General features: G+C 47.6%; 4 protein-coding genes across 4 annotated transcripts; all 4 read right to left on the bottom strand.

Annotated features, from left to right (window-relative positions):
• Positions 1 to 2,348: 2,348 nt before the first annotated feature.
• BKA67DRAFT_542542 (uncharacterized protein) lies at positions 2,349 to 2,927 on the bottom strand (the record flags this gene model as incomplete). The annotated part of the gene is made up of 1 exon (XM_046101125.1): positions 2,349 to 2,927. One exon carries the CDS (start codon positions 2,925 to 2,927, stop codon positions 2,349 to 2,351), a length of 579 nt encoding a protein of 192 aa, XP_045951089.1.
• Positions 2,928 to 7,859: 4,932 nt separating this feature from the next.
• Positions 7,860 to 11,927, bottom strand: BKA67DRAFT_665389 (CHAT domain-containing protein; the record flags this gene model as incomplete). Its single annotated transcript, XM_046108545.1, has 1 exon — positions 7,860 to 11,927. The coding sequence occupies one exon, from the start codon at positions 11,925 to 11,927 to the stop codon at positions 7,860 to 7,862; it is 4,068 nt and encodes a 1,355-aa protein (XP_045951088.1).
• Positions 11,928 to 19,225: 7,298 nt separating this feature from the next.
• Positions 19,226 to 22,326, bottom strand: BKA67DRAFT_139221 (LIM-domain binding protein-domain-containing protein). Its single transcript, XM_046095050.1, has 4 exons — positions 21,862 to 22,326; positions 21,488 to 21,801; positions 20,640 to 21,419; positions 19,226 to 20,588 (listed from the first exon to the last, which is right to left on the bottom strand). Exons 1-4 carry the CDS (start codon positions 22,145 to 22,147, stop codon positions 19,470 to 19,472), a joined length of 2,499 nt encoding a protein of 832 aa, XP_045951087.1. The 5' UTR covers positions 22,148 to 22,326; the 3' UTR covers positions 19,226 to 19,469.
• BKA67DRAFT_139244 (uncharacterized protein) lies at positions 22,280 to 23,731 on the bottom strand. The gene is made up of 2 exons (XM_046095051.1): positions 23,649 to 23,731; positions 22,280 to 23,502 (listed from the first exon to the last, which is right to left on the bottom strand). The coding sequence occupies exon 2, from the start codon at positions 23,307 to 23,309 to the stop codon at positions 22,413 to 22,415; it is 897 nt and encodes a 298-aa protein (XP_045951086.1). The 5' UTR covers positions 23,310 to 23,502; positions 23,649 to 23,731; the 3' UTR covers positions 22,280 to 22,412.
• Between the last annotated feature and the right edge of the window lie 1,903 nt (positions 23,732 to 25,634).

Below are 25,634 nucleotides of genomic sequence, written 5' to 3'. Positions count from 1 at the left end.
TTGTAATAAAACAAGCATTATTATTTTAAAAGATAAAAATGTATCATAAGATTTTGTCGTAATTAGCTGATGAATATACTAATGTTATTGAATCAACAGAAAGCTTTGTTTATGCCCCATTATCGTATAAAATATGGGGAAAAGTAATACACATGAACAAGTGTCGGATTTTTCCTACCCTGCGCGAGGGTTCTTCATTCCTCATATGTATGCCGTACCTGGTGTGCTGAATATCCGGGCCTATAAACAACCATGTCGTCATCGATTCCATGTGTTCTGTTCATTAAACCCGGTCTGTAGCCGGAACTCCTGTTCTGGCTTGTAAGCCTAATCATACCTATGGCTAGCTTGCCGAATAACAAAATCCCTTCTGCCAACCAGAGCACGTGCTGCTGGCACCGCTTACAGGCAGCCGGTGGGTACCGTTTGTATTGTTTACAATTACGAGCTGCCGAACCACCGTTACTTGCCCACCAGCCATCTGTGAATTCAATTTTTCATTGCCATGCAAGGTCCAATTTGCCGACGGCTGATGAGGTCTCATCTCCTGGATCACTAACCTTTCGGCCCAGCCTTATCGAATCGCCAAGGCCGCAAGCCAAGGGATGCCAGCGAGCACCACCAGACTTCAAGCTTTTCTTCGCATCTACCTAATAACCGCTGGATCGGCGGCCTCGTGTCTGGCTGCCGAGTACTTTCTGTCTAGCGGCAAACGTTGGCAGGGATACTGCCGACAAAGCCTTCATACCCCAGTCAAGAAAAACGGACGGAACTGCTTCCCCGATTTCTAGCGGGCTTCTTGACGATTTCGCACCCTGCTGAAGCACGTAATGTTTGCGTTATCCTGCTAAATGTCAGGGGTGGAGCCATAGACGGCTCACGCATTGATAAAGATGGAGCTACGTTTATGGGTTAAATGGAATGAGCCCAGCATGTATAGAGGACCAGTATGTATTCTTAATGTTAACCCGTTGGCACAGATAATATCGGATCTTGTCTCCTTCTATAGTAGTCTTAGCTTAAGTTCCACCCTGGTCGCTTATTAGGTGGGTCTCAAGCTTCTCCAGCGGGCACGGACATGGGGTATATTTGCCCGTTGCTCTCATGCACGTCGTGTCAAAGGGCATGAGGGGCTCAGGCCCATGCAACCACCGCGATGTCAGCTTTTAGCCTTGCAAGAAGGTAAATAACTCCAGGCCGTTTCAGCTTGCTCTTCAAATGTCTTTGTTTACACTCAGTCATAACGATGATCGGCATCAATTGCAAGTATCATTCGACAGAGTGGGCGAAGCATAACTTGACTTGTTTTGTTGAACCCTAATTGTTATCCTCAATACTTACAGCAATGAGCGGCAACATTTTATCAAGGTGTTTTATTCAATCTAGTATATCAGTGTTATCCAGATAAATAAACAGACATTGCTTAGCTATCTCTGGTTGAGCTCTTTTATTTCACGACTCACGGGTATCGCAAGCTTCCCAATCTAAAGACCTGTTGAAATACCCTACTATACGTATACGCGAACTAAATACATCGTAGTTTTTTTTTTCCTGTAATAAATCGCGTGCAGATCTAAACGGCTAGCCATTTGCTCTTCACCATTTCTTGAAGAAATAGCAAGATCCATGATGGTTTTTCTGCACTGGACTTTTCAGAGAAATGGGGCAGAACAGTAGCGACCAACATTATATGATGGCCTGTACATCTCCATGAAGTTTGAGTCTGCTGCAAGCTCTGATATCAACAACCAGAGATAGGGAAGTGTCAGAGGAAACCTGGTCAGTCGCATATTTCGTCGATACTACGATATCACATAGAAACGGCGTGATGAGTGTGGCGCACTTGTACACACCCTGAGTGAATTGATGTCAACTATAGGAGAAATGCAAACCTCGTTTGTATGACGGGAGCCTCTGTATATAGCGAATCCTTTAAGTCTGTAACTTCGGGCTATCAAGCCAGTTTAACTGGTGTCGTTCTGGACATGGGTTTCCAAACCATTGAACTCCGAAAGGTAGAGAGCCTCCCTAGACGTCGATATCTCATGGCGGCAGTCACGGGCTTCGTGATCTGAATATTCCTGCGTGCTAATGTGCAGGTGCTCCAGGAAGGCCCTTGACCGTCGGCAGCGGCTTCTCCTATGCGTGTCGCTAGCATGAAACGACTCGTCGAGCCTCCCTACGTAACACATGGTTGTGACTGCGTCCAGTTCTTCGAGTCCAGTAGCCTGTGGAAATTCGATCTCTCAGCTCATCCATTCTTCGGTGGAGGCAGACGCGATGCCTACGAGACTGAAAAGAAAAACCATGGCCTCTCTAGATTGAAACTATGAGAACCGCTGGGTTTATTAAGTTGGTGGTTCTGCAGTGTGGAAGTTGACCGCGCCGTAGTACTTCAATCGAAACTGGGACTGTGCGAGTTCAGCTCGGATCGATTCAATGTGCTGCCGTAGAAAGGCCAGCTCGTCGAGGAAGTCTGGATGAAGTTCCATTGATATGGAACCTTGATGAACCAGATATATTAGTGGATCTACCAGTTCGGAGGTGTCGTACGAGTTAAGTGGGAATGATCCACCACCCATCGTGACAAGTCCAACGTTCGTGAAGTCATTGGATCGACATTCAGCCGTTATTGAATCGTAGCAGGTAGTGATTTCCAATGATCGGTGCTGGACTTGACTTGGGCCCTTGGGATTCGAATCTCTTCTCAGCTTACCTAGTTCGAACGCTTGCCCTGTTGTGTAGACGGGAAAAACGACGAGAAAGGTAGAAATTTCAGTTGTACACGCTGTATATATGGCTATAAGATGGCTTCTTTGCGCAGCCCTAACCCGAGCTTTTATTTTATCCGTTGGACAGTCATCGGACTTCTCGCTTTCGGAGGGAGCACTTGAGCCCAAACCTTTTTCACTAAACTCCACGGTCATCTTGATGCATTAGGATCTGTTGTCCATGTTTCATGTACATTATAGCACTGGGCAAAGCGCATAGTTGAGCGATCGACAGAGTTTGGAGTTTATTCCTCGACGGTCTTACGATCTCTACTGACGATCCCTGGTTATTTCTGGTGCAGTATGCATGACACTATAAGAAGCAGGTATTATTCAATCATCTTCATGCACCGGGATGTGGGACAGGGGCTACTTAACCACTTGATATGAATCCCCCACATTTGGCTGCTGCATTGCGGGAAGCTGTCACTAGCTACGTAATCAAGCCTATGGTAATGCGCAAACGTTTTAATACCGGAGGTTGTCGGCTACATGCGGCGTCAGGAACCATGCATTGTCAAGCTGCAGGAGTTGTCAAAGTGTATGCATCGTCAGGACCCTAGACGAGAAGTCACCCACGGAATTGCCACCGATGTAGTGTAGGTCAATAGTCGCCAGATCCGATTATATTGCCATCGGCGCTTGAGGCTATTAAAAACCTGGTGGTCTCTGCATGTAATGAACGACTATACCACAACAGAAAATTCTGCCATATGAGACCATTAATACGAAATCATACTGTAAGACATCATTTGTTCTATGCAGCTACGACGCTAGCTCATTCGAAAAAGTTTTCAAGGCTCTAAGAGAGCATTGCTGCCGTCGTGATCGTACTTCGTAACGCGTAAGTGTCATTTGATTCATAGTCAGCTCGAAGTGTCAGGCCACAGTGTCTGCATATACCGTGGTACCAAAGTGTTCAGACAGAGGCCGGCCGTAGCGCTGCTCACGATCAGCCATTATCTCGACACCCGTATCGCCGATACCAAGTTAGAAGTAACTGGCCAGCGTGCCAATCCGTGAAACGACATCCTAGACAGAATTGACTGGCCGGCCCACTCTGAGAATGAACAGTTCTATGTCCTCGCGATTCTGTTCCTCGAAGCGTCGCATGCAAGTCATGGGAACGATACATGAGATAATGCCTTGCGACCGCATGATCGTGACACTCTTGGCCGTCTGAGATACCTCACTACCTTTGGAAATCAAAATCATTGTAATTTCTCTAGCCCATTTATTTGCATTCGAACTTTTTGCATCTTGAGTTGTTTAGTCCACTGTTGTAATGGCATCCCAATCGGTGCAAGTCAAGGAAGATCGGGCCCCGGTACTCAATGGCCATGATCAAAGCCTGAATGGCTTCTTCTGCATCGCAGCGACGGACATGAAGGATTATTAGCATGTTATTCTACATACGGATCATTTCCACTGGCCTGAAATAAATTAGCCTCGGTCAAGCAAAACAAACACTTCACATGTACCTGATGCCTGAGACCACAAGCGCTCTCGATGATGGTATCATGCGTTCCAAAGTGTGTTACTTGAAGTTTAATACATGCACTCATACAATCATCTGGAGCAACAGACGGCTGTAACTTGGAAAGGAGTTGTAATTAGAAGGTTGCCTGGCGCTGAATTCCTCGTGAATGATGATCGCGAGATGACTATGCTGCGAAGCCGTTGGCAATACCAGACATCTCATGCTCGCGTATACCGAAAGAGTCAGTACCGAATATAATTGTCTATCTTTTCTAGGTTCTAGGGCATTTGCTCGGATCCTTGTGAGCCAATTGCTGTCGATAAGACTAAATTTTTAACTACTAGCTTATCTCCAATACTGTTAATATCGATTCGGGAGTAACGGTAATGCAAACAAGAACTAACTGTCTTTGAAAATGAAGTTTGAGATGTTCCCTTAAATAAATTCGAGTCATACTAGTATGCTTTGTATTCGTTGTTTGAGTTTAGCTCACTGATTAGGACGTGGAACTTAACATAAACATTATGTAACACATCCTATCGCGATTGAAATCATGTTTGGATGAACATCATCCCCCTATATGAGACGCTCGCTTCGCATAGGCGCCAACCCGAAAAATATTTCTGACCATTCGTCTTCGCCCTACGGCCGTAGCGAATGGCTCCACCATATGCATATGCATGTCGGCTACCTAGGTCATGACGTCGTGCTGACCATATAGTATTAGCCTCTGGGGATAGCAGGAGCCATCCTACATACTTTCTGACACTTGTTGTGTACGTCAGCTTTCGTTTTCATCGTTGCTCGAGAGATAAGCGTTGCAAATCTCCAACCTTGATTTCAAAATTCTGTTACCTTGAAGTCGCTTGCGAAGTATCGTTGCATTCTGTCACACCCCACAAGACAGTGCATCACGGTAGGTGGACCTGTCTGTGACCTATTACCGTGACTTCACTTATGCATGAGCAACACAAACCGTTACCTGGCCGAGGGCTACGTGAAAAGGTTTTCGTAAATATAGACTACTTAAGTTCAACGCTTTCGTCGCTTCGGAGGCTGCTTGAAACAATCAAGAGATCAAGCAAACCCTATCAGAAAGCTACTACTCCGCACAACATGGTCATTTTCAAAAATGAAGAAAAATGAAAGGTGTAAACCCAAAACCGCCTCGTCCTTCTGCGCCTATTTGTCACCAATATAAGCAGACTCAAACTTGTACCCTCCGGGAATTTCGAAAAATTAAAGCCTATCCTCACTACTCTGCGTATTATCTGCAAGTCATAGACATTGCTTACGCGTATAGGAATGGTCAGATGTATGAGGAAGTCGTTGAAGCTATACATGAAAGCGATATTGCGCGCGAAAGTAGCTCTTCGTAGTCACGAAGACGTAAGGTGCCCTTTTTACAATAACTCAAGCCTAGCCTGCTTTCATTTCAAATAATAGTAGTTCTTTCATTTCCTGCTCTTATTCCAGCCGAGTCTAAAGTTTAATATATTTCTCATAGATATATTACCTTTCATTATCCTCAGATATTAAGGTTGGACTTGATCTAAGTTTCAGGAATCTCCGCCTCAACTACAGTAAGAATGGTACCCTTTAGTCGTAGTTATATAATTTCTAACACAGTTTATGTTTTAGTGAGTTTATTCTTAGCCCATATACAGTAGGTTCTCTTAAAAACCCAAGATACGACAGTAACTAATACAATAATCTCGGTATAAACCCTTACACGAACGTGAAATGTCTAAACACATTCACAGATCTTCACCCAGACGGACTGAGCACAGTGAGAAGCCAATAAATTCTGAGCCTGATGTTACTAATCAAGCTAACTTAAATGGACTTGGATCTGTCACGAAGATATCCTCATAAAAGCAAAAACCAACTCTATAGCTGTACAATTCCCAAATCTAGTGACACAGAAGCTTGTTCGATATTGAATTTAAGCCTATCAAACTTCAATATATTCAAGACCAAGCGAGGATTTGCCGAGACTTGAGTGGTACCAACAAACAACCAGGGGGAGATGGATTCGTGAGTTCATGCTAGCTTCTGTGCAAGGCAAGACAGACTGACGAAAATTCCGTAGGTAATTTTCACGATACGGCTTCTCTACTCTTGTTGGTAGCAAAAGAATCCAAGTCCAGCCTTCTCGGTGGTGATCCTTCACCCGGCATATATCTGCGCAAATGGAGAGATCCCTTACATAATGATACCGTACGTGGTGAGCCTGGGTTGAAGATGATCACTTTTATGCTAACCAGTTTCAAGATCAAGTCGATAGCAACTGCTCATCATAAGGAAGCTATGCAGACTGTTCTTATTTGCCGAACGAGCCTTGGCATCGCTGTCCTGCTTAGGACTGAAAGCCCGATTCCTATTAAGAGCAAGTTCGACATCCTGTTTCATTAAAAGAAAAACGAGGATGGGCACACCACATCACTCATGCGATTGCGTGGCGAAGATGGTATTCGTAATTTGGCGAATAAGGAGCATATTGGTTTTGTCATTTTCGATGCGGAGACTGACTAGCCCGTCTGGTATCACAACTGCTCATGAGTGTGTCGACGAAACAAGCACGGTATAAGTTGTCTGCCTGGGGTGCAAAGGTGTGAGGCTGGGAAATGACACTCCGAGGGGTTCGTATCAGGACGATTCAACTAGGCGCCATGGAACTTGAGCCATATTACGTAAATATTTGGGGTTCACGCTTTGTGCACTATGAAGGCTTTTTTATTATGGATATTTGGGCACGTTGTGTGATTATCTTAAGGCCCGTCGCAGCATGGAGACTGAAGCTATGAAAACAACCGCTTGATGAGGTTCTATTTCTAGCTTCAGACTCCCTGGTCTGATGGGCCTTTAAGATAATCACACAATGTGCTCAAATACTTGTAAATAAATGCCTTCATAGTTTCCAGCATGCGCAAGATTCAAACCAAAGATTAAAGATATGCTAAATTTTCCAAGCCCTAGTTCCAACTTTCCTTTTTCATCAGATCTGTTAAGTCTACAGTGGTGAACTTGTTGATCCATGCAAGCTTGCGTCTTTGCCTGCTTGTCTGACTCTTCACAATGAAGTTCGTTATGGCTCATATTATGATTTCGGCAACAACTACACAGCTGGAAAGGTTCTACCCTTCTCTAGCCACGGGACCTGGTGATTTCGGGTGACAATGCTGAGCCTCTGTGATTTTCAGAACCACTTTGCTTGGCTAGATTTGCAGTGAATATGGCCGCCATATTCATCCTCGGTGTTTAATGCTAGTAATCTGTCAGCATGGTCGACCAAATTTGATAACGATTTAAGTGGAGATTTCACTGCAATTTTTACTGTCGAATGAGACGCGAGGAAATGGCTGGGGGGTGAATAAACCTGCAGAGCAGACCACAATCGCAGTGAAGTGTTCTGCGTGTTATACCTTCTCGATGCGAACGTCGAGCTCTACGAAAAGAAAATACTATAAGTCTACAGACACATAATGCATGAGTAATGCAGAATCATTAAAATGCTGAAATGCCATTACAAATACTATGTATGTTCCAAACTAGTGCTTTATGTTGATCGCATATTTGCTTGAAAAATAACAGCCCGAGTCCAACACCTAACTACCAAAATGGACATAAGGAACCCATAAGAGAGGCGAATCACCACATGACTCTATGTAGATTAGTTTTCTCAACTTCCCTTCAGCCGCGCTGCCCTGTTCTGTCGGCACCGAATCAGCCTCCTGACGTCTGAGCCTTGTTCCACGTCTTGAAGCATCTCGTAAACCGTTCTCTGAGACCCATTGACCGCGTAGTTTCCTGCACGCATGGTGAAGTCCCTCGCCTACAGACTTGTCGCTCATATGCTGCTTTTGCATCCAGGTATAGGTCTCAATCGCGATATCTACGCAAGATTTGTCGTTGACTTCCCAGAGGGTACCAATAACATGTCGGAAGCCCGCCAGCTGGCATGCTCCGATCAGATGAAGTCCTTCATCGATCAGTCCATCGTCCCTGACTTGGCCCGTCCCACAGGCAGACAGGTAAGCAAGGAATGGCTTGCGGTTGTGAATGGTGGTTTCAAAAAGACTTGCTACAGTGAGGGGCTCATCGGTGAGTAGCAAGGAGCTTCTTGACGGGTCCAGCGGATCGGAAAACCCATGACCCGCGAAATGGAATACTTTACAATCTTGTAACGCTGTAAGCACATCTTGCCGAAGGGATGGAGGCCGAGTTGCTTGTAACTCCGCAGAATTACACAACTTTGCGAGCTCCTCGATTTCTTGTGATGCAAATTCGAGACTGCTAAAACCGGGTGTCTCTCCCATGCCAACGAATACTGCCTTTTCCGAGTTTGCGAACACACTCACTGTCGGTCGGTTCCGCCGTCCTGTCAGTATGGCTCTCACAGATGAGCTGTAAGATGAGATCACCCTGTCTAAGACGGTTTTGAAAGACCCATCAGAATGGTGTCCTGCCGCGTGGATGGGGAATCTAGCCAGAACTCCAGTAGGAATCCACCAAATACGCGGCCACTGATTGACAGGCAGATCGATAAACCCCAGCGCTTCCAAGACCGGCTCAGCCACTGTTTCCCAGAGCCACTCCAGTAGCTCCAACTCCAGTGATTCGAGGCCCTTTGCGCGGGTGCGGACATGTTCACTTCGGAGACGATGAAGATGTACAGTTCTGATTTGCTCCTCCTCAATGATAAATGCATCGCAACTGTAATCGCTCACGTTAATAAACACGACTGGGCCATAGACTGCAGCAGCCTTGACCTCGTCTCGAGTTGGCGCCAAGAGAAACCTGTCAAACCCAGGTAGGGCTCTGATTTGTTCAACCATATCATCAAACTTACGTGCCACATCGTGGCGCTGGTTGCCTTGTGTCGACATTTTCGGACTATCAAGCTGATCTCTGAATTTAGAATACTCGTCCGCAAGGTCCGGATGCTTCAGCTGAAGATCGGATATATCCGCACGCATGTCAGTCAAAGAGCCAGTTATAATGCCGCGACCGAGTTCAAGAAGCTGAATCGCATCATAAGGTGTTTTTTTGGCCATCACAGCTGCTGCTGCCGCGTCCGAGGCTAATCCGACAACATGGTTCACCAAATATTGTTTATCTGAATTCTCAAGGAAGCGAGGTGTGAGCAAAGGGATAAGAGACACAGCTTTAAAAGCAACTTCATGTGCCAATAGCCAATTCTGAGCATCAGCGCATAAAGTGAGTGACAACCTGCCAGACAATAAGCGTTCGCTCGGAGGGGATAGGTTGTGAACGAGGCCGTCTCGTGATTTTTCGATCGCTACCTCCAAATCCGGCATTTCTCTCGTTTGCTCATATTTCAAACTGTAGTCTAGACTGAGACTCCGCAGTCTCGCTGCTCGATCGGGGTGGTCCTCTGGTGTGAGATCAAGGGCCTCCTGAGCAAGCCGTATGGCTGTTTCAAGATCTAGTATCACCCCGTTCTGCTCATATCTCGAACAGTAATCGACACTAAGGTTCTGCAGTCGCCCTGCTCGATCTGGATGGTCATCAGGAGTGAGATCAATAGCCTCTTGTTGAAGTCGAATGCTATTTTCGCCATCCAATTTTGTCCCTGTCCGCTCATCCTCATATCTCAGACCGTATCCGTTACCAAGGTCCTGCAATCGCGTCGCTCGATCAGGATGGTCATCTGGTGTGAGATCAAGGGCCTTTTGAAAGTGTTGAACGGCTGTCTCAAGATCTGACAAACTCCTTTTCCGTTTGTACATCTGTCTATAGTGATTTCCAAGTATTCCCAATTGTTTCGGTTGATCGTAATGTTTATCTGGGGTGAGATCAATGGCCTCTTCAAGCAGTTGGATCGCCGCCTCAAGATCGGCCATTGCTCCTGTTCGCTCATACCTAGCTCCGTACCCATCTCCGAGACCCCGCAATCGCTCTGCACGATTAACGTCTTTATGTGACACGATGTCGACATCTGAAAGGAAGTCACGATCTGATACGAAGTCTATATCTGACGTGGGGTCGAGTGCCTCTTGGAGTAGTTGTATGGCCGCCTCAAGGTCCGTCATTGCTCCTGTCCGCTCATATCTCGACATGAGCCCTAACCCTAGATTCTCTAGACGCCTTGGTCGATCAGGATCGTCGTCAGCTGTGACATCGAGGGCTCGTTGGCCATGTTGGATTTGCATCTGGAGATCTTTTATCGCTCCTGTGCGCTCGTATTTCAGTCTATATCCGTCGCCCAGACGATGGAACTGAACAGGGCGACTGGGGTCATCGTCTGACGTAATATCGACAGCCTCTTCGATTTGCTCAATGCCCATTTCAATATCTGCCATTGCTCCTGTTCTTTCGCATTTATCCAAGAAACCACATCCAAGCAATTGAAGTCGATTAGCTCGCATGGGATGATCATCCGGAGTGATCCTGAGGACCTCTTGTGTTCGTTGGATTGCAATCTCGAGGTCTACCAGTGACCCTGTCTCTCCGTATAAATCCCATAGCGCCAATGCCAGATTGTGAAGATGGTGTGCTCGATCGAAATGGCCTTCTGTTGTAAGATCCAGAGCCTCCTGGAATTGCTCAATTGCCATGTCGAGGTTCTCAGCTGCTGATGTTGAATAATATCTATCATGAAACGCGTTCCCTAGGGCCTCAAGTCGTTTTATTCGGTCAGGATGGTCCTCTCGTGTGATATTCAAGGCCTCTTGAAACCTTTGAATAGCCACCTCAAGGTCCGCCATATCTCCTGTTTCCTCATATCGATCGTTATAAATAGTGCCAAGACTGTAAAATCGCTGTGCTCGCCTAGGATGATCTACCGGCGTGATATCAAGGGCTTCTTGTAATCGTTGAAGGGCTATATTTTGATCTGATGATTCTCCTAATGCATTAAACCTACAACGATATCCATTTCCGAGGTTTTGAAGTTGCGATGCCCGATCAGGGTGATATGATGGCGTGATATCCAGGGCCTCTTGGAAGCATTGAATGGCCGTTTTGAGATCGTCTATTTCTTTTGTTGTTTGGTATTTTATTCCCCAACCGAATCCGAGGCTGCCAATCCGCGTTGCTCGATATTTGTGACCATTTGGTGTAATGTCACTGGCTTCTTGCAGTTCTCGAATGGCTACCTCGAGATCTGCCATTTCTCCTGACATCCTGTAAACATCTAAATGACCGCTTCCGAGGCTTTCAAGTCGATACGCGCGATCGGGATGATGATTTGGTGTAAGATCGAGAGCATCTTGAAGTAATTGAACGGCGTCATTAAGATCCCCTGTGGCTTCTGTCCTGTCATACCTGATATTATATGCGATCCCTAAGTTTTGAAGTCGGCTTGCTCGATCCGGATCTTCATCTGGTGTAAGGTCGAGAGCTTTTTTCAGTAATTCAATGGCTGCTCCTAAGTCTGATGTCACTTCTTTTCTTTTATACTTGTCCCGGTACCATATTCCAAGGCTCTGCAGCCAATTTGCCCGTTCGGGATGGTCATCTGGTACAATGTTGAGGGCCTCTTGCAGTCGTTGAATGGCCGCCTCAAGATCTGCCACTACCCACGCTTTTTGGTATTTAGCAGAATACATGGTTCCGATGCTCCAAAGTTGAGTAGCTTCATCGGAATGATTTTCCGGCGCCAGATCGAGGGCTTGCTCAAGCCGCCGAATCTCCGCTTCAAGATGTGCCATTGTTTCCGGCCATTCGTGTTCATGATCGCAAGCTTGCGACATGTCGACAGTCCTTTACGTAGTGCTTTGCTTGTCGCTGTTTTCAAAACATCAAGATTGCGGACCACAAAATGATGAGCAAATTGGCATCTAGCTGCAAGTCTTGGGAGGAGGCAGTTCTTGGTGAGTTGTAGTTCGACTATAGCCATGAGATCCTGCACTTTGCTAACCTAGGTTGCTGCTATTTGGCCAGTAATTACGGCCGGGGGCCTTCTGCACCATACCACAGCCCCCTTCTATAATCTGCACAATTAGCCTCAACCAAGGATGACGACCAATGGCACTTTCAGCTAACGTGGCAGTGCGACGCGTACTACGGTGTGAACTGGATGAAGCGACAGTCAGAACCAACCACTGCCACGACCTCCCAGAGCCAGTCACGCGCGGAGGATAGGGCTGGGAGGTGGGAGGGTTGAGGATTTGGGGGTTCTTCGCCCCGCCCTTAGCTCAGCCCAGTTGGGCAGCAGTTGTCCTGCAGCTCATCTGAAGCCGAGGAATTTCGCTGCAACGCTGGACCCCCCGGCCCCCGAGCTGTACAATAGCGTTGCCCGTTGGGAACAAGGCCGAGTTGCTGAAAAGGCACAACACCACGTGATTTGCAAAAGATGAACGGGCTGTAATTTTGAGAAACGATGACTGCATTTTTTTGCAAAAAGGTTCTACTGTAATGATCCTGTCGGCCTGGATCATTAACTAGCAAGCGCTATGTTCCCGCTAATATATGCAACACCTACAAGAGTCAGCTCTGGCCATGTAGACTAATGTTCCCGCGCAATATTTGGGCTATGGGCGAATATTATTCTAGTTCCGTAATCTCGAGTTCTACGAGAGCAATAACTGTAACGTAATCCGTCTATGCGTTCTTGATTTATATTGAACCATTGCGAGATTACTGTAGAACATGGACGCCAATCAGTTCCGTTTACACAGACAGCACTGAAGAAGATAGAAGGCACCGCGCTACAGTCGAGTCATCCCGAATCTATGATTGCTAAAGAATCCGCCCACAAAAAGAAAGCGTCTAACCCCACTTGTGAAGAAGTCTAGACTACTGTAGAATCAGCGGTGTGCGCTAAGCTTTATCTAGACTAGACTACAAAAGGATTATCGAGTGGTTATCCTCGTTTCACTGCACTCTTGTCAATGTAATCCTTGTGTTGATGCCGCTGCTTCAATAAGCTTTGTGCTCGACTTCTTCTATTCAAGCAAGACTGATTGACGGTTCTGGGGGGGGGGGGGGGGGGGGGGGGGGGGGGGGATCGAGCAGCTTGACGACGTAGAAACAGCTCCCCCTTCCCCGGGCAAAAGTCAATACGCTGACACGCTTCATACATCTCTACTATCAGATATTAAGTCCTGTCTTGAATGTCATGGCACTTATTCGAACAGGATAGTCAAGTTGAAGATCAATTATAATAAGATTAATCCGTTGAACGCACGTACCCTAGGCTGAGAGTTCGCCAAAAATAACCAAAAGATGACGAGAACCTGCAAAATTGGCTAGAAGGTACCGGGTGCATAAGGAGGAGCGGGTATACCTCTGCCAACGAGACCGTCCATCCTGGGCCCCGGTTCGGGGCAATGCGATAGTACAATTCGAGTCCTATAGAGAGGATACGATAAATCGATTATATCGTAACCTTCGAAAGGTAATAGGAAAGCGTAGCAAACATGGCAGGCTAGCAAGACTATCAACATCAGATAGAGCTGTTTCACGATGCCTGAAACGGCCCTACCGTGTATATGTACTCGAATCCGTTGATACCGCGTACAGTTAGAGCACTGTGCTATGAATCATCATGGTGCTCCAGCTATTACCAGTCATTATTTGTAGTTGGCCTGTGTTATTATCACCGCGGGTCGGACTAGCATCACCATATATTTTACGATATTACCATGCTATGATAACTAAACTAATACAACCGAAGACGATAAACTAGACCGTTTCATGGCACATGCGACGCTAGCAACAGACGTATACCATTTAGTGAAATCTTCAATGCGTGGCGTGATGGTGTGTCGTTTTCCAGTCGCTCTGTAGCAAATCGGTTGTTGTTAGTGGACTAGACCCTTCGATTTCCCAGATCTCAGCGATCTGCAGGTCGGGTATATCTCCATCCAATACTCATACGACTCACCCGAGTCGCTTTGGCCCCTACCTAGTCAGCATGTGGCATGTATAATTCAAACGTGTCAGTATGACGATGTATTGCCTTGTCAGTGTCTGCAAATTGTATGGCCAGTGTCCCATGCATCGCAGGGGTAGACCTGCGTCGTGCGCGAGCTCGACGTCAATACACTAGACCTGGGACATTCTTAGTATAACACCCGAGAACTCGACAAGGCCAGACGATGCATGGATCTATGCGATGTCATGGCTAGCTCAACTACATCAAAGCTAGGTCAATCTTCATTTATGGTGTAGCGGCCACGAGTTGGCAGCAGCGTAGACTTTCTCAATTGGACTAATGAATAGATGTTTCCCAGACTTATAGACATATCCGAGATGAAAAGGATTAAAACGTGGGTTCATTCGAACACGAAAGCTCACGTCTCTTGTTCAAATAACTTATAAACAGTTAGTAATTGCTGAAACACTGCTTGTGGCTAAGCCCTCAAATTAGCGAGGTAGGTATGACGGGGAAACGGATGCAGCCAATGGGACAAGTAATCAATAACATCGATATTATTCGATTCCGATCACACCTCTATCTCATTTCCACAGCGGATAGACGAAAGCTGCCGTGGTTTGTGGCAAAACGGCTTTCTATGATACTGTTACTTGGAGCAAACTGGCCTTTCCAATATCCGTGGTATAATTCTTAGAGAACACCCTTCGGTAAGCGCGATACCTTCAGCTCAAAACCTCTTTATTGCGCCTTCGCCCGGGAGAGAACCCTATTGTTGTAGAACAAGGACTTGGGCTCGAGGAGAGACAAAACGATGAGACTAGGAGTATGAAAAAGCTCGGATTAGCCAAGACCGAATTTGCGACGCCACAGCCGGAGTTGTAAAAGATAGTACCAGTGCAAGAATGCAAGGGAAAGGCAAAGTACAGTTATAGCAGTATTCGTATATTAATGGTGAGTTCGATTAATCTAGCTTACTAATGTGTTCCCAAGTGTGTGGTCCTAATCGTTGATCGTTGATCGTTTAAGCTTGCTCTCTCATATTTCTTTGTAGCCAATATAAGGCGATAATTCGGTTTCTCTATGTACTGGTCGAGAAAACTTCGACGATACAATTACTCATATAACTAGTTAGGAAGTACACTCTGGGAAAATGGTATAAGAATATCATGTTGGGAACACTACACTTATTATGGATGCTCTTTTGAGCAAGGGTTGTGTTTATAGAAGCTTTTAATCCTTTCTCTGCGGCATCGTTTCCATGGCTTTCTAGCCATATATGACTACTTCAGACTGGCCATGGCTGAACGTTGGTGGTGGAACGAAATACCTGCGATACTCACCCGTGTAGAAGCACTTAAGTAACCTTCAGTATGACGCTAAATGCCGGAGTATCAATCGCGTGTAGGTATACCACCGAAACTCAAAGCTGAGTGACGTGTCAATCCGGTTATCAAATCTATAACGATGGAACGAAACTTGTACTCGTAGCAAGTTACTGCAATGTGGGATCTTAGTGAGCCTCCGGGTACTTTTGCAGGAGTGCTTAATGCATGATATAGGAGCATATCCTGTGATCTTGACTCACGACACGCTAGGACACGGAGCAACTCGAGCAACTGCCGTAAACGCACCTTGTTGATACCGATACTATCTGTTGTTTTGACTCGTCTCAAGTACAATGATACAGCTAGCCGGCGGGAGCTTCCGGGTCGAAACAACCGTTCTTGTGCCCAGCTCGATTAGCGTGGACCCATTGAAGACGTCGGGATAGTCCTTGAAGAACAACGTAAACATCATTCCAGAAGATCATGCAACACCACGCCAGCACGCACTAAGTTAGAGTTCGCGAAAACATGCCAACTCACGACCAGCCCAACTCAAAAATAGGCATCGTACCACGATGATCCTGCCGGCAAACAAAAGCTTTGAACACGGAAAACCCCTGAATTGCACGTTTATAGTGTGGCGCCACTAACAGATCGACGGCCGTCAGACTAATGCACGTCACCACACAGTCGAGCGATAACAAAGCGTCCCCTTTTTCTCATTGGGCCAGTTGGCCAACAAAATTCCCGAGTCATTAATCAAGGCGAATACACGCCGTTAGTTTCAACGGATCTAGTGGGGTGGACGTGGCTGTGGTGGAGTTATAATCAGGAACGTCTCCATGACGCGCAATCTAACTGCTCCCAGGATAGCTGGTCTGTGTTTAGCACCCGACGAGTATATCATTCAACATGCTCTTTTCTTTCGCCTCGGTGGTTAGGCTTCTATTTCCTCCTCTTTCGGTTATTCACCCATAGCAACAACAACGAAACAAGTCACTCCTTAGACAAACTCTCACACGCTCCTTGATCATTTCACGCATTCAATCTTTTCAAAGTCAAAAAGTGTCGAGTGCCAGTCGCTCACAATTCTGTATCTTTTTTATTTTATCTCACGCACCTTCGCCATCCGATACGCCAAAGAGTTAAACAGCAGCCAGCTCTGCCACTCAACCAGAGCCGACCACCCAACGTGTCAAAGCCTTCCAAAATCACACTTTGAATCCTTCATACGAAAGCTTGCCACCAAATCCAAACAACATCAATTATCCAAAATGCCCGCCACCAGCCGCCCAACCACCAAGCGCATCCTCTCCGGCCTGCAGCCCATGACGCCCATCAACGCGCCCAAGAACCTATCTTCGCCATCATCAGCGCAGACCCAGAGACCGCGCTCGCGGTCACCGATGCCGGGCTCTCGGGTCCCGGCTCCCAAATAAGATGGTGCTAGCTGATGCAGGGTCCATGGGGGGAGAGAAAAACCCAAAAAATCCCCAAATAAAAAAAAGGAAATTGTGATCGGCTCAATTACTTAGCGTCTCCACCAAATTAACACATCCACCGCACCGTTCGGTGTCTATCGAAGATGCGAGATGAGATGTTATATGACGATCGAAAGATAACGACGTCATTGTGGGAAGAGAACGGGTGAATTGTGATTTACCGAGGCTCGAGATAGAGGGTTCAATTTTCCGCTACATGATAGCACTCAACGATGGGTTTGGGCCTTTTTAGGAAGACATGAAGGGGGTTTTTGTTTTTTTTGTTTATTTTTTGTTATGGATGTCGATTTCGGAGACGTGGCTTTCCACCTTTCGACTCTATTTTTATACTATAACTGGGGAAAAAGAATTCTCACATCCTCACGGATCCGGCGTTTTCGGGGACATGAATATTGGTATCGGGGTATGAGCAGGTGCTCATGGTATATTCTTCTTGGGTTTTCTGGATGCACCACCTGGGTTGGTGTAAGACCTCGTTCACTTCTGGAAGTGTATTGCTACCATGTAGACTCGATTTGGCTACAGCCACGAATATCACAAGTTTTACAAGAAGGCATCATTTTGCTTGTGACCTTGAAGCTCATGCCCACATGTTTCGGGGACGGCTTTCAATAACATTGGCGGCTGAACTCTCGTCTACCATACCCGTCGTGGCATTTGGCACAATCCTCAACCTGCTCTGTCAACAATTCTTCACTGTCCCCTCCAGTTTCACACACTTTGTACACATGTTCTTTCACACCCTCTCCGACACCGCTCGTCCGTGAGTTCGAATTAGTCCTTCTGGATCCCCTGCGCGAAATGAGGAAGCACTCTACGATCGACTCTTTCCTCACCAAATCTGCTCAGGCGTGTGCCCTGCTCACACACCTGAGAGCCTTCTCCGCCCATTTCGGCCCGCTTGAACATGATCCCACAAGTAAAATGACAGCGCTGCACCAGCTTTAGCATTGTTATGTAATTTGGACAAGAGCGACACTTACCACGGACATTCAGCGGGCTTACTTTTTAGTCCAGCAATATTACTCACGGGTCGGTTGGTCTTCTTAAACGCATAAGTATTCGGAGCAGCATCCACAAGAGTGCGATTCTCCCACATACAGAAGACCAATCCTGAGCTCCATTCGAATCCAAAGCCAGAAGAAGTAAGCGGGCCCACCTTCATCATTACAGAAACAACCACATGCGCGCATAGGAGGGCAACCTCAGAAACCACGACCCGAGATCTACCGTTCCGCACAGAGGACTAGCTGGCCCCGTCTGATTCGCATCGCCCGTGGGATCGTGATGGAAAGGTTAGTCAGGTGTGTTATAGCAGCCGAGAGATTCCTTGGATGTTTGATTGAGGCGGTAGTGATGGACAAATTTGAAGTAGACAAACCGAGGAACCAAGGATCAGACTATGCGGAAAGAATAAAGATGAAATGTTGAGGAGCAATAAAAGAAAAGAAAGAAACATAAACGATACATCCCATAACATATCCCGCCCCAAGATTGGGCGCCTGCCAAACTAACTAGGTTACATAAATATGCTGCCACCAGCAAGGACCCAGCAGATCCTTTGCGGAACAAGATACCCTCGTGGCGTGACGCACGCATGGCTGACTGAATGCAATCGATTGGTAGCATACAACATTTCCGTAGCTTATTGACTAATACCTACAAAGTCGCTCAGAACGCAAAGAGACACCGTTGCCGTCTTTCGTAATATTTGCAGGATCAAATGTAGCATACATCATAGTATGGACGAGATATATCTGGGACTGTGTTAGGCTGGATGGTAAATATAAGATCTCATATGGTATTGCAGAGACGGGATACATTCTTTCTTTTCTCTTTCCTCGAAAAAATCGCTTTCCGGCTTCCTTGACAACATATATAGATCTCCGTGCGAGAAGGTAAGGACCGCATCGGGCATTTCAAGCAAGCAGAGGAAATGAGAATCTACAAACACCAGCACTGAGTACCAATAAGGTTTTTCGCTCCGGTAAGAACGACATGAATCATCAACCGTTCTGGAAGGGATGCCAGGGGTATCATGACCATCGGTTTGCATGTCAGCGGTGGGATGGGATAGGTCGTCACAAGTAACGCCGCTAACTCCTTGAAGACATGAATATGATGCATCAAATATCCAACGAGTATCTTTTAGGTGTTAAAAAAAAAGAACATCAAAGGGGTATGCATAGGGCAACAGTATCCAGAAAACCCTCGAAAAGCAGGGCTATGTAGTCTCATCTCTTCGCAACCCCTTTTGAAAGTTTCCATTCGCCGCGCAACAACCAGACCACCAGAAAAATGCAAAATGAGTAGTACTGACGGAAAAAAGGACAAGCCAGCAAAGATGCGGACGCCCGACGCCCAATTCGTCCGTGATAGATGATATCGTACAAAAAGGGGTATGCCGTATAACCAATCAATACCCCCGATATTACTCCGTCGCCATATACATGATGGAAAGACAACCAAAACCCGAGCTTCAAAGCAATCGCCTATTTTTAATCATAATTGCGACTGGCCTTCGACAAGCAGCGGCAGCCGAACCTAGGAGCTGCCTTTCATGCGCTTCTGAATCCGAGGTGTCGCAGGTTTGGTTTTGTTGCCAATGCCATTCACTTGAGCCGGTCCGCCCATGCTTGCCGGGGTAGGAGCACCGTTCTCGTCCTCGTTCTTGACACCCGACGGCCTTCGGCGCTTGTTGCTAGCTGGGCTAGTGTTGGCGCTGGGTCCGCTTGAGCTGGTGCCTTGTTGACTCTGCTGTAGAGCCATGCCTGGAGCCTGCATATGGCCGAGAGCAGGGCTCGCGCTCATATGCGGTGAGCCACCAAGCTGCTGATGAACTGCTGCAGGCGAAGCTCCCATGTTAAACTGGCCGAGACTTGGAGTTCGAGGATTGCCTGTCACATTGCCAGGTTGCCCATTCATCATGGGCTGTACGGGTCCATTGGTGATGTTCTGGTTATTGTACGCAGACAAGGCCGTGTATGCGGAAGGTATGTTGTTCTGCATCGAGTACTCCATGAGGGGGTCAAGCAGATTCATAACCTCTGCAATCTCGAGGTACTGGAAAATCGTCGAAGGTACACCCATTTGTTGAACCCGAGAATGAGGAATGTCGAATCCAGGTGGAGCTGTTGGGGGTGATTTCAAGCTTTTGGACTTGCCCTTCTTGCTCATCTCGGGGGACTGTTTCCCGTCTCCGCCATTCATAGCGTGCCATTCTTTACCCCAGTTGTGCATCGGCTTAGCAGCTGCAATGACCATCTGTCGAGACACGTACTCCTCCTGATGAATAGTAGTGAATTCGAACAGTGTTAATCTCTGGTTCTGGTCGAAGATGGCCTGTAGTCGTCCGGTGGTCAAAACCTTGGTGCTTTCTCCAAACGAATAGGTAAAGCATGCTTCATGAAGTTCCAGGTAGTGACTTCCATCCGGTAGACTTTTATCGACAATTTTGGAGCCGAGCGTCAGTGAAATGTGTGTTATCCCACCTTCAAAATGCTTCTGAAAATATTTCGGGAGTGCAGGCGTGAGTATCTCGTATGTCTTCTGAGTAGACTCTTGGCTGTTTTCTACCAACCCATAGCGAAACTTGCCAATAGGCGAAAAAAAGAGCGAGACAAATGTTGTCCAGTAATTTTCGTCGCCACCATCGACGGAAGGCTATGAAACTTAGCATTTGTTCATCTAACAAGGCTTGACTGGAGAGCTTACCTCAAAATCATAAAGATGGTCCGCAAAGGATACAAGCACAAGTATACATTGTCCCTTCATCTTGTTTTCATTCTTCTGTAGTTGTTGCTGTTGCTGCATCTGCTGCAGGTAGTGCTTCTGCTGTTGGTTCTGGGCAGCTGCCTGAAGAATTTGGATATTAGGCTGCTGAGGTTGTTGAGGTTGCTGCGGATTGGGTTGTGGTCCTGGCGGCGCTGGTGCTGGTTGTCCAGGTTGGCTTGCTGGTGCTGTGCTTGTGGGTTGGGGTGGCGGCTGACTTGGTTGGCCTCCAGCTGGGGTAGGTGTCTGTTGTGGTGGTTGCGTCGTGGGTTGGGCTGGCGTCCCGACTCGCGCAGGTTGAGCTGGCGGTGGTTGTCCTTGGGATTGATTTTGCTGGGCGGCAGCAGCAGCAGCTGCTGCGGCATGTTGCTGCTGTTGCTGCTGTTGGCTTTGGGCGGCTTGCTGAGCTTGTTGTGCTTGTTGAGCTTGTTGTTGCTGAGCCAAAGTGGCCATTTGCTGAGCAATAGCGTTCTGCTGCATCATATGCTGTTGCGGGTTCATATGCGCCGGATGCCCGGGCTGGTTCGCGTGCTGCATTTGTTGCTGTTGCTGCTGTTGCTGTTGCTGCTGCTGCTGCTGCTGCTGCTGTTGCTGCTGTTGCTGTTGCTGCTGCTGCTGTTGCTGCTGCTGCTGCTGCTGCTGTTGCTGCTGTTGTTGTTGCTGCTGCTGCTGTTGCTGCTGATGCTGCTGCTGCTGCTGTTGCTGCAAGAGATGTTGCATCATCTTGAGTCCTTGTTAGCTTACTCAAAGCGATATTCCCCGAGGCTAAATTGATTAAGGAGTGGACTTACAGCTTGCTGCTGGGCTTGGTGGGAAGGGTGCTGTCCCTGCTGTGCCGCCATCTGTGCTTGCTGAAGATGCGCTGGGACGCCAACAGGTCGCATCCCGCCCTGCATATTATTCCTCATCTGAGCAAACTGCTGGGCAGTCATCTGTTGCATCTGACCCATCTGCTGTCCCATGGGCATTCCATTTGCTCCTGCCATGTTGCCATACATGCCTTGCTGTGCTGCTTGCTGCATAGCCATCTGCTGCTGTCGGTGTTGCAAGACCATTTGCTGCTGTCGCATTTGCGCCGCGATGGCCGGGTTCTGCTGAGCGGCCACTGCAGAAAGAGTCAGGTTAGCGTTTCCCCCGAGAACACGGAGAGGCATGGTGGACATACTCATCTGCGCCTGCTGGGCCTGTTGCTGTTGGAGGAACTGAGGGTTTAGCTGCTGCATAGCCTGACCGTGTGCATTGCCGGGATGCATTCCAGGCATGAAGGCGGCGGGATTGGGTTGTCCACCAGGGCCAGATACCATGTGACCGGCCATCTGGGGAGCCATACCCGGGTGAGCGCCGGGTTGGCTTGGATTGTGAGCCATACCAGGGGCCATGGCATGTCCAGGCTGAACTCCCTGTGGCATTCCGGGATGAAATGCCGGGCCTCCAGGCATGCTAGCCATCATGTCTATTCGTCTTGTCGATGATCCACCTTGGTGGATATCGACACCCAAGCTCCCAACACTACTATATCATGCACTCGTAGAAGAGTCGTGGTCGTGATAGGTGATGCTATGAGCAAGACATGCGATTGTGTCGGTCCGGCAGACGACAAGGCCGTGCGAAAGGTCTGGAGGATCAGCGCGCTACGGAATCGAGTGCTAACGGTGGGACGCGATTGACCGTTGAGCGACAATGTTGAAGCGCGTCAGTTGAGCGATGTGCGCCAATTCAAAGTGCAAGTATGGCTGGATAGGATGCGAAAAATGCAAAGTAGTGGGTGAGTAGATCGTGAGGTTTTTGACTGGCGAAGTTGGTGCTGCTTATGCGATGGGCGCAAGATGATGGCGTGGTTGTGTGTGTGTGTGTGGTGTGTGTGACTCTCTCTCTCTCTCTCTCTGTCTTGGGGGTGAAAGTGAGAACGGGCTGCGTCTCTTGTCCTTCCCTGTCCTGGGCCTCGCACCTCAAGTTCGCGCGGCTGGTCGACCCACTCGTTGAATTGTGGGTGGTATTTCGAAGTTGGGCAGCTCTACGGGCGCACTGGCGGTGCTGAGAACTTGCAGCACTGAGGCACTGAGCACTGAAGCCAAAGCTCCAGGTTAACCCTGTTGGAGCTGGAGCTGGAGCTGGGCTGCTTACAGTAGCTCCCTCTAATGTTTCTTTTGGCGAGGGAGGAAATAATATAAATAAGAAGCGAGCGACAGTCGCACGCAGTGGGCGCCAAAAGCAAAGACTGCAGTAATAGCAATGCAATGGTTTTATAGGAAGTAGGGGTCGAAATGGCGGGTAACAGACACCTAAGGTAGGAAACCCAGGGAGGAGGAAGAAAAAGGGAAGAATCGACCCCCAGGCTCGGATCGGTGCAGTGCAAGTGCAAGTGCAGTGCGTCTGGCGTCTGGCGTCCGGTCTGGTTTGGTCTGGTCTGCTGCCCCTGGTTCTGGTCTGGGTGGTAGGGAGACGGGAGTAAGCAACAGGACAGTGGGAGAATGCGAGGGTATGGAGAATGGTAAGGGAACGAGGCCCAGAATGGGATTGGGGGTGCAGAATCCACTTGGGAGCTTTGCTGATTGGGTGATTGGACGATCGGTCAAGAATAAACTGTTTCTCCGTTGCAAACCCTCCCCACATCCAACCAATGACACCCCCGCCAGACGAACCTGGCAGCTGCAGCGATGAGCACCGGATAAGACGATAGTGCCGAGCTGTTCCTTGAACTCGAATATTGCTTACTTGAAAGCTTGTATAATGGAGGATCGGCAGCTAGGCAATGGCGAGGAGGCACTGTCCAAGTACCAAACTCTTGCACTAATATCTGCTTTCGCTTTGATCGGGTCAGTTCCTTGTTACCACTGGCCCTCGCAACCTTGATATGTGCCCGAATCGCTTCTAGACTCGAGAGAAAGAATGCTTTTGTGTTGCTGTGTAAACCACAGTAGACGGGACCATGTACGCAAAAGCGACACTCACTGAAACTCAAGCACCTGACCGGACCACTTATAATATTCCCCGAAGTGGGTTCAGGTCTTTTGTCGAATCGTCGATCTGTCCAAGCTCCCAACCGCTAGATACTGACTCGAAGACAACCAAGGAATGGAACAGAATAACTATGATGATGATGATGATGATGTATGTAGTCTTGGGTGTACTTGGGCTTATCTTCGTGACTGGTGTGCTTTCGAAAGGGCTCTTTTTCGGAGAGAACCCAAGTCCGGTCCCTGATTGATAGAGAGAAAGGAAGAAAGAAAGATGGCCTTGGAGGCGGACCAGCAAGGTATTAATTAGTGTGGAGGGTCCTTCAGTTTATACAACGGAGTGAGCAAAAGGCTGTTGGTAGGTCTGGAACAAGTAATTACTCACGAATCACAATTACTACCGAAAACAACCAAAGTTTTCAAAGCAGAGTCGGAGAAGTCCTAGTAGACAGGATCACGAACTGTGATCTCCATTTTATAAATCTAGAATGTTGGAGGCCTAGGAAACTTCGGTGAGCATGAAAATCAGGAAACAGCTTCGATACAAGAATACAGCTTGGAGGATGCATGGCCTGACATCTACTTGCAGCTGTGACATGCATTGAAATAAGATTCCGAGTTCGGCTACAAAAGCTAAAATGTTGACTGAAACGCGCGTCGACATCGGAGTGATGTACGACTGTATCATACAAAGAGGTAGATAGCCACATAGTTGAGAGTCTTCTGCTGTTGTTTATTATCATCTGAAGATGAGGAGGACTGGCCCCCTTGCATGTTTTGACCACAGACAACAATTGCAACTATCGCATGTTCTATATTTGGGGTGGACAGCTCCGCCATGTGAAGCTTGGATTCAAACTAGACTAGGCACGAGGCTAGTGCTCCAGCCGCCGGGCGTCTGGCACCTTGCAGGTGCGCTGTCCATTGTAGAAATTCTGGAAAAAAGACCTCGGGACGGAACAATATATTCGCCGCCGGCCCCACGCATCCCAGCACTCCACTTAGTTTTTTTCTGCGCTCTTCAATCCACTCTTGCAGAGCTTCAAATATCCGACCTCACCTCAGTCTTTTCACCATTTCTCTTTCTGTCAACAACTCTCATCATGGACGTTCCGCACAGCTTCTCAGCTTGCTACAAGATCTACGAATTACCATGAGCTCGGTAAGCAGAAGCTCTTCGTTTTACAATAGAAATGGTAAGCTGCATTCTCCTTCGCCGCGCAAAAGCTTCCTTCCTCTTCTCTCAACGGATGACAATTCATACAACACTTCTTTTCCTTACTGAATCGACCATGAAGAAATCATGACTGTACGGTCTCTTATGAGGCTGTTACTTGCCAGTAAAGCTGTCTGATTGCCATTTCACCAATCTTGGTGCATCTGGCTCGAGGAGCAGGCACTGGAATCGCGCGTGTGCGATATGAGACAAGCGAGCTTTCCAGCTAACATCCTCTTCACAGAACATGCCCATAGAATTCTCTTGCATCTTGCTCGACCTTCTCGCTTGCTTGGCGTTGCTCTGCGCAACGACTTTTTCTGTCAACTAACCAACCAGCCTGTAGGCTGCATAGCATCATTTTCTCAAAAGGTTAGTCAACATTTCTTTCACATGGCGCACAACCCACACAAGATCTAGTGATTCAAATTTCCACCTATTCGCAGTTTCCACTTGAGCTGTCGCTTCGAGCCTTTTAGACAGCAGATGAGGGCAGCAATACCTTCCTTGGATGTATGAAGACAAACACATTTAGCATTCGTCACCTTGTCATTCACGTAGATGATTAATTGCTAACAAGCCATTGGCAGGTAATTCGTTGCTGGCTCATCCAGGCCCCGTCGTCTCGTCTACACTGCCTTCACCTGCGTCTCTCCCCCAGCTGGAGCGCTCCGCGACCATGGGTATCTCGCAGCATAGTCAATACACACTTTTCATCTTCGCCCGCAGCAACCATGCCCGTGAATTTTCTCCGTTGCTTTCCAG

This window comes from Truncatella angustata (genome assembly GCF_020726525.1).
Source record: "Truncatella angustata strain MPI-SDFR-AT-0073 chromosome Unknown BKA67scaffold_14, whole genome shotgun sequence".
In the NCBI taxonomy this organism is placed as follows: Eukaryota; Fungi; Ascomycota; class Sordariomycetes; order Amphisphaeriales; family Sporocadaceae; genus Truncatella; species Truncatella angustata.
This window is presented reverse-complemented; position numbering and strand designations above follow the sequence as displayed.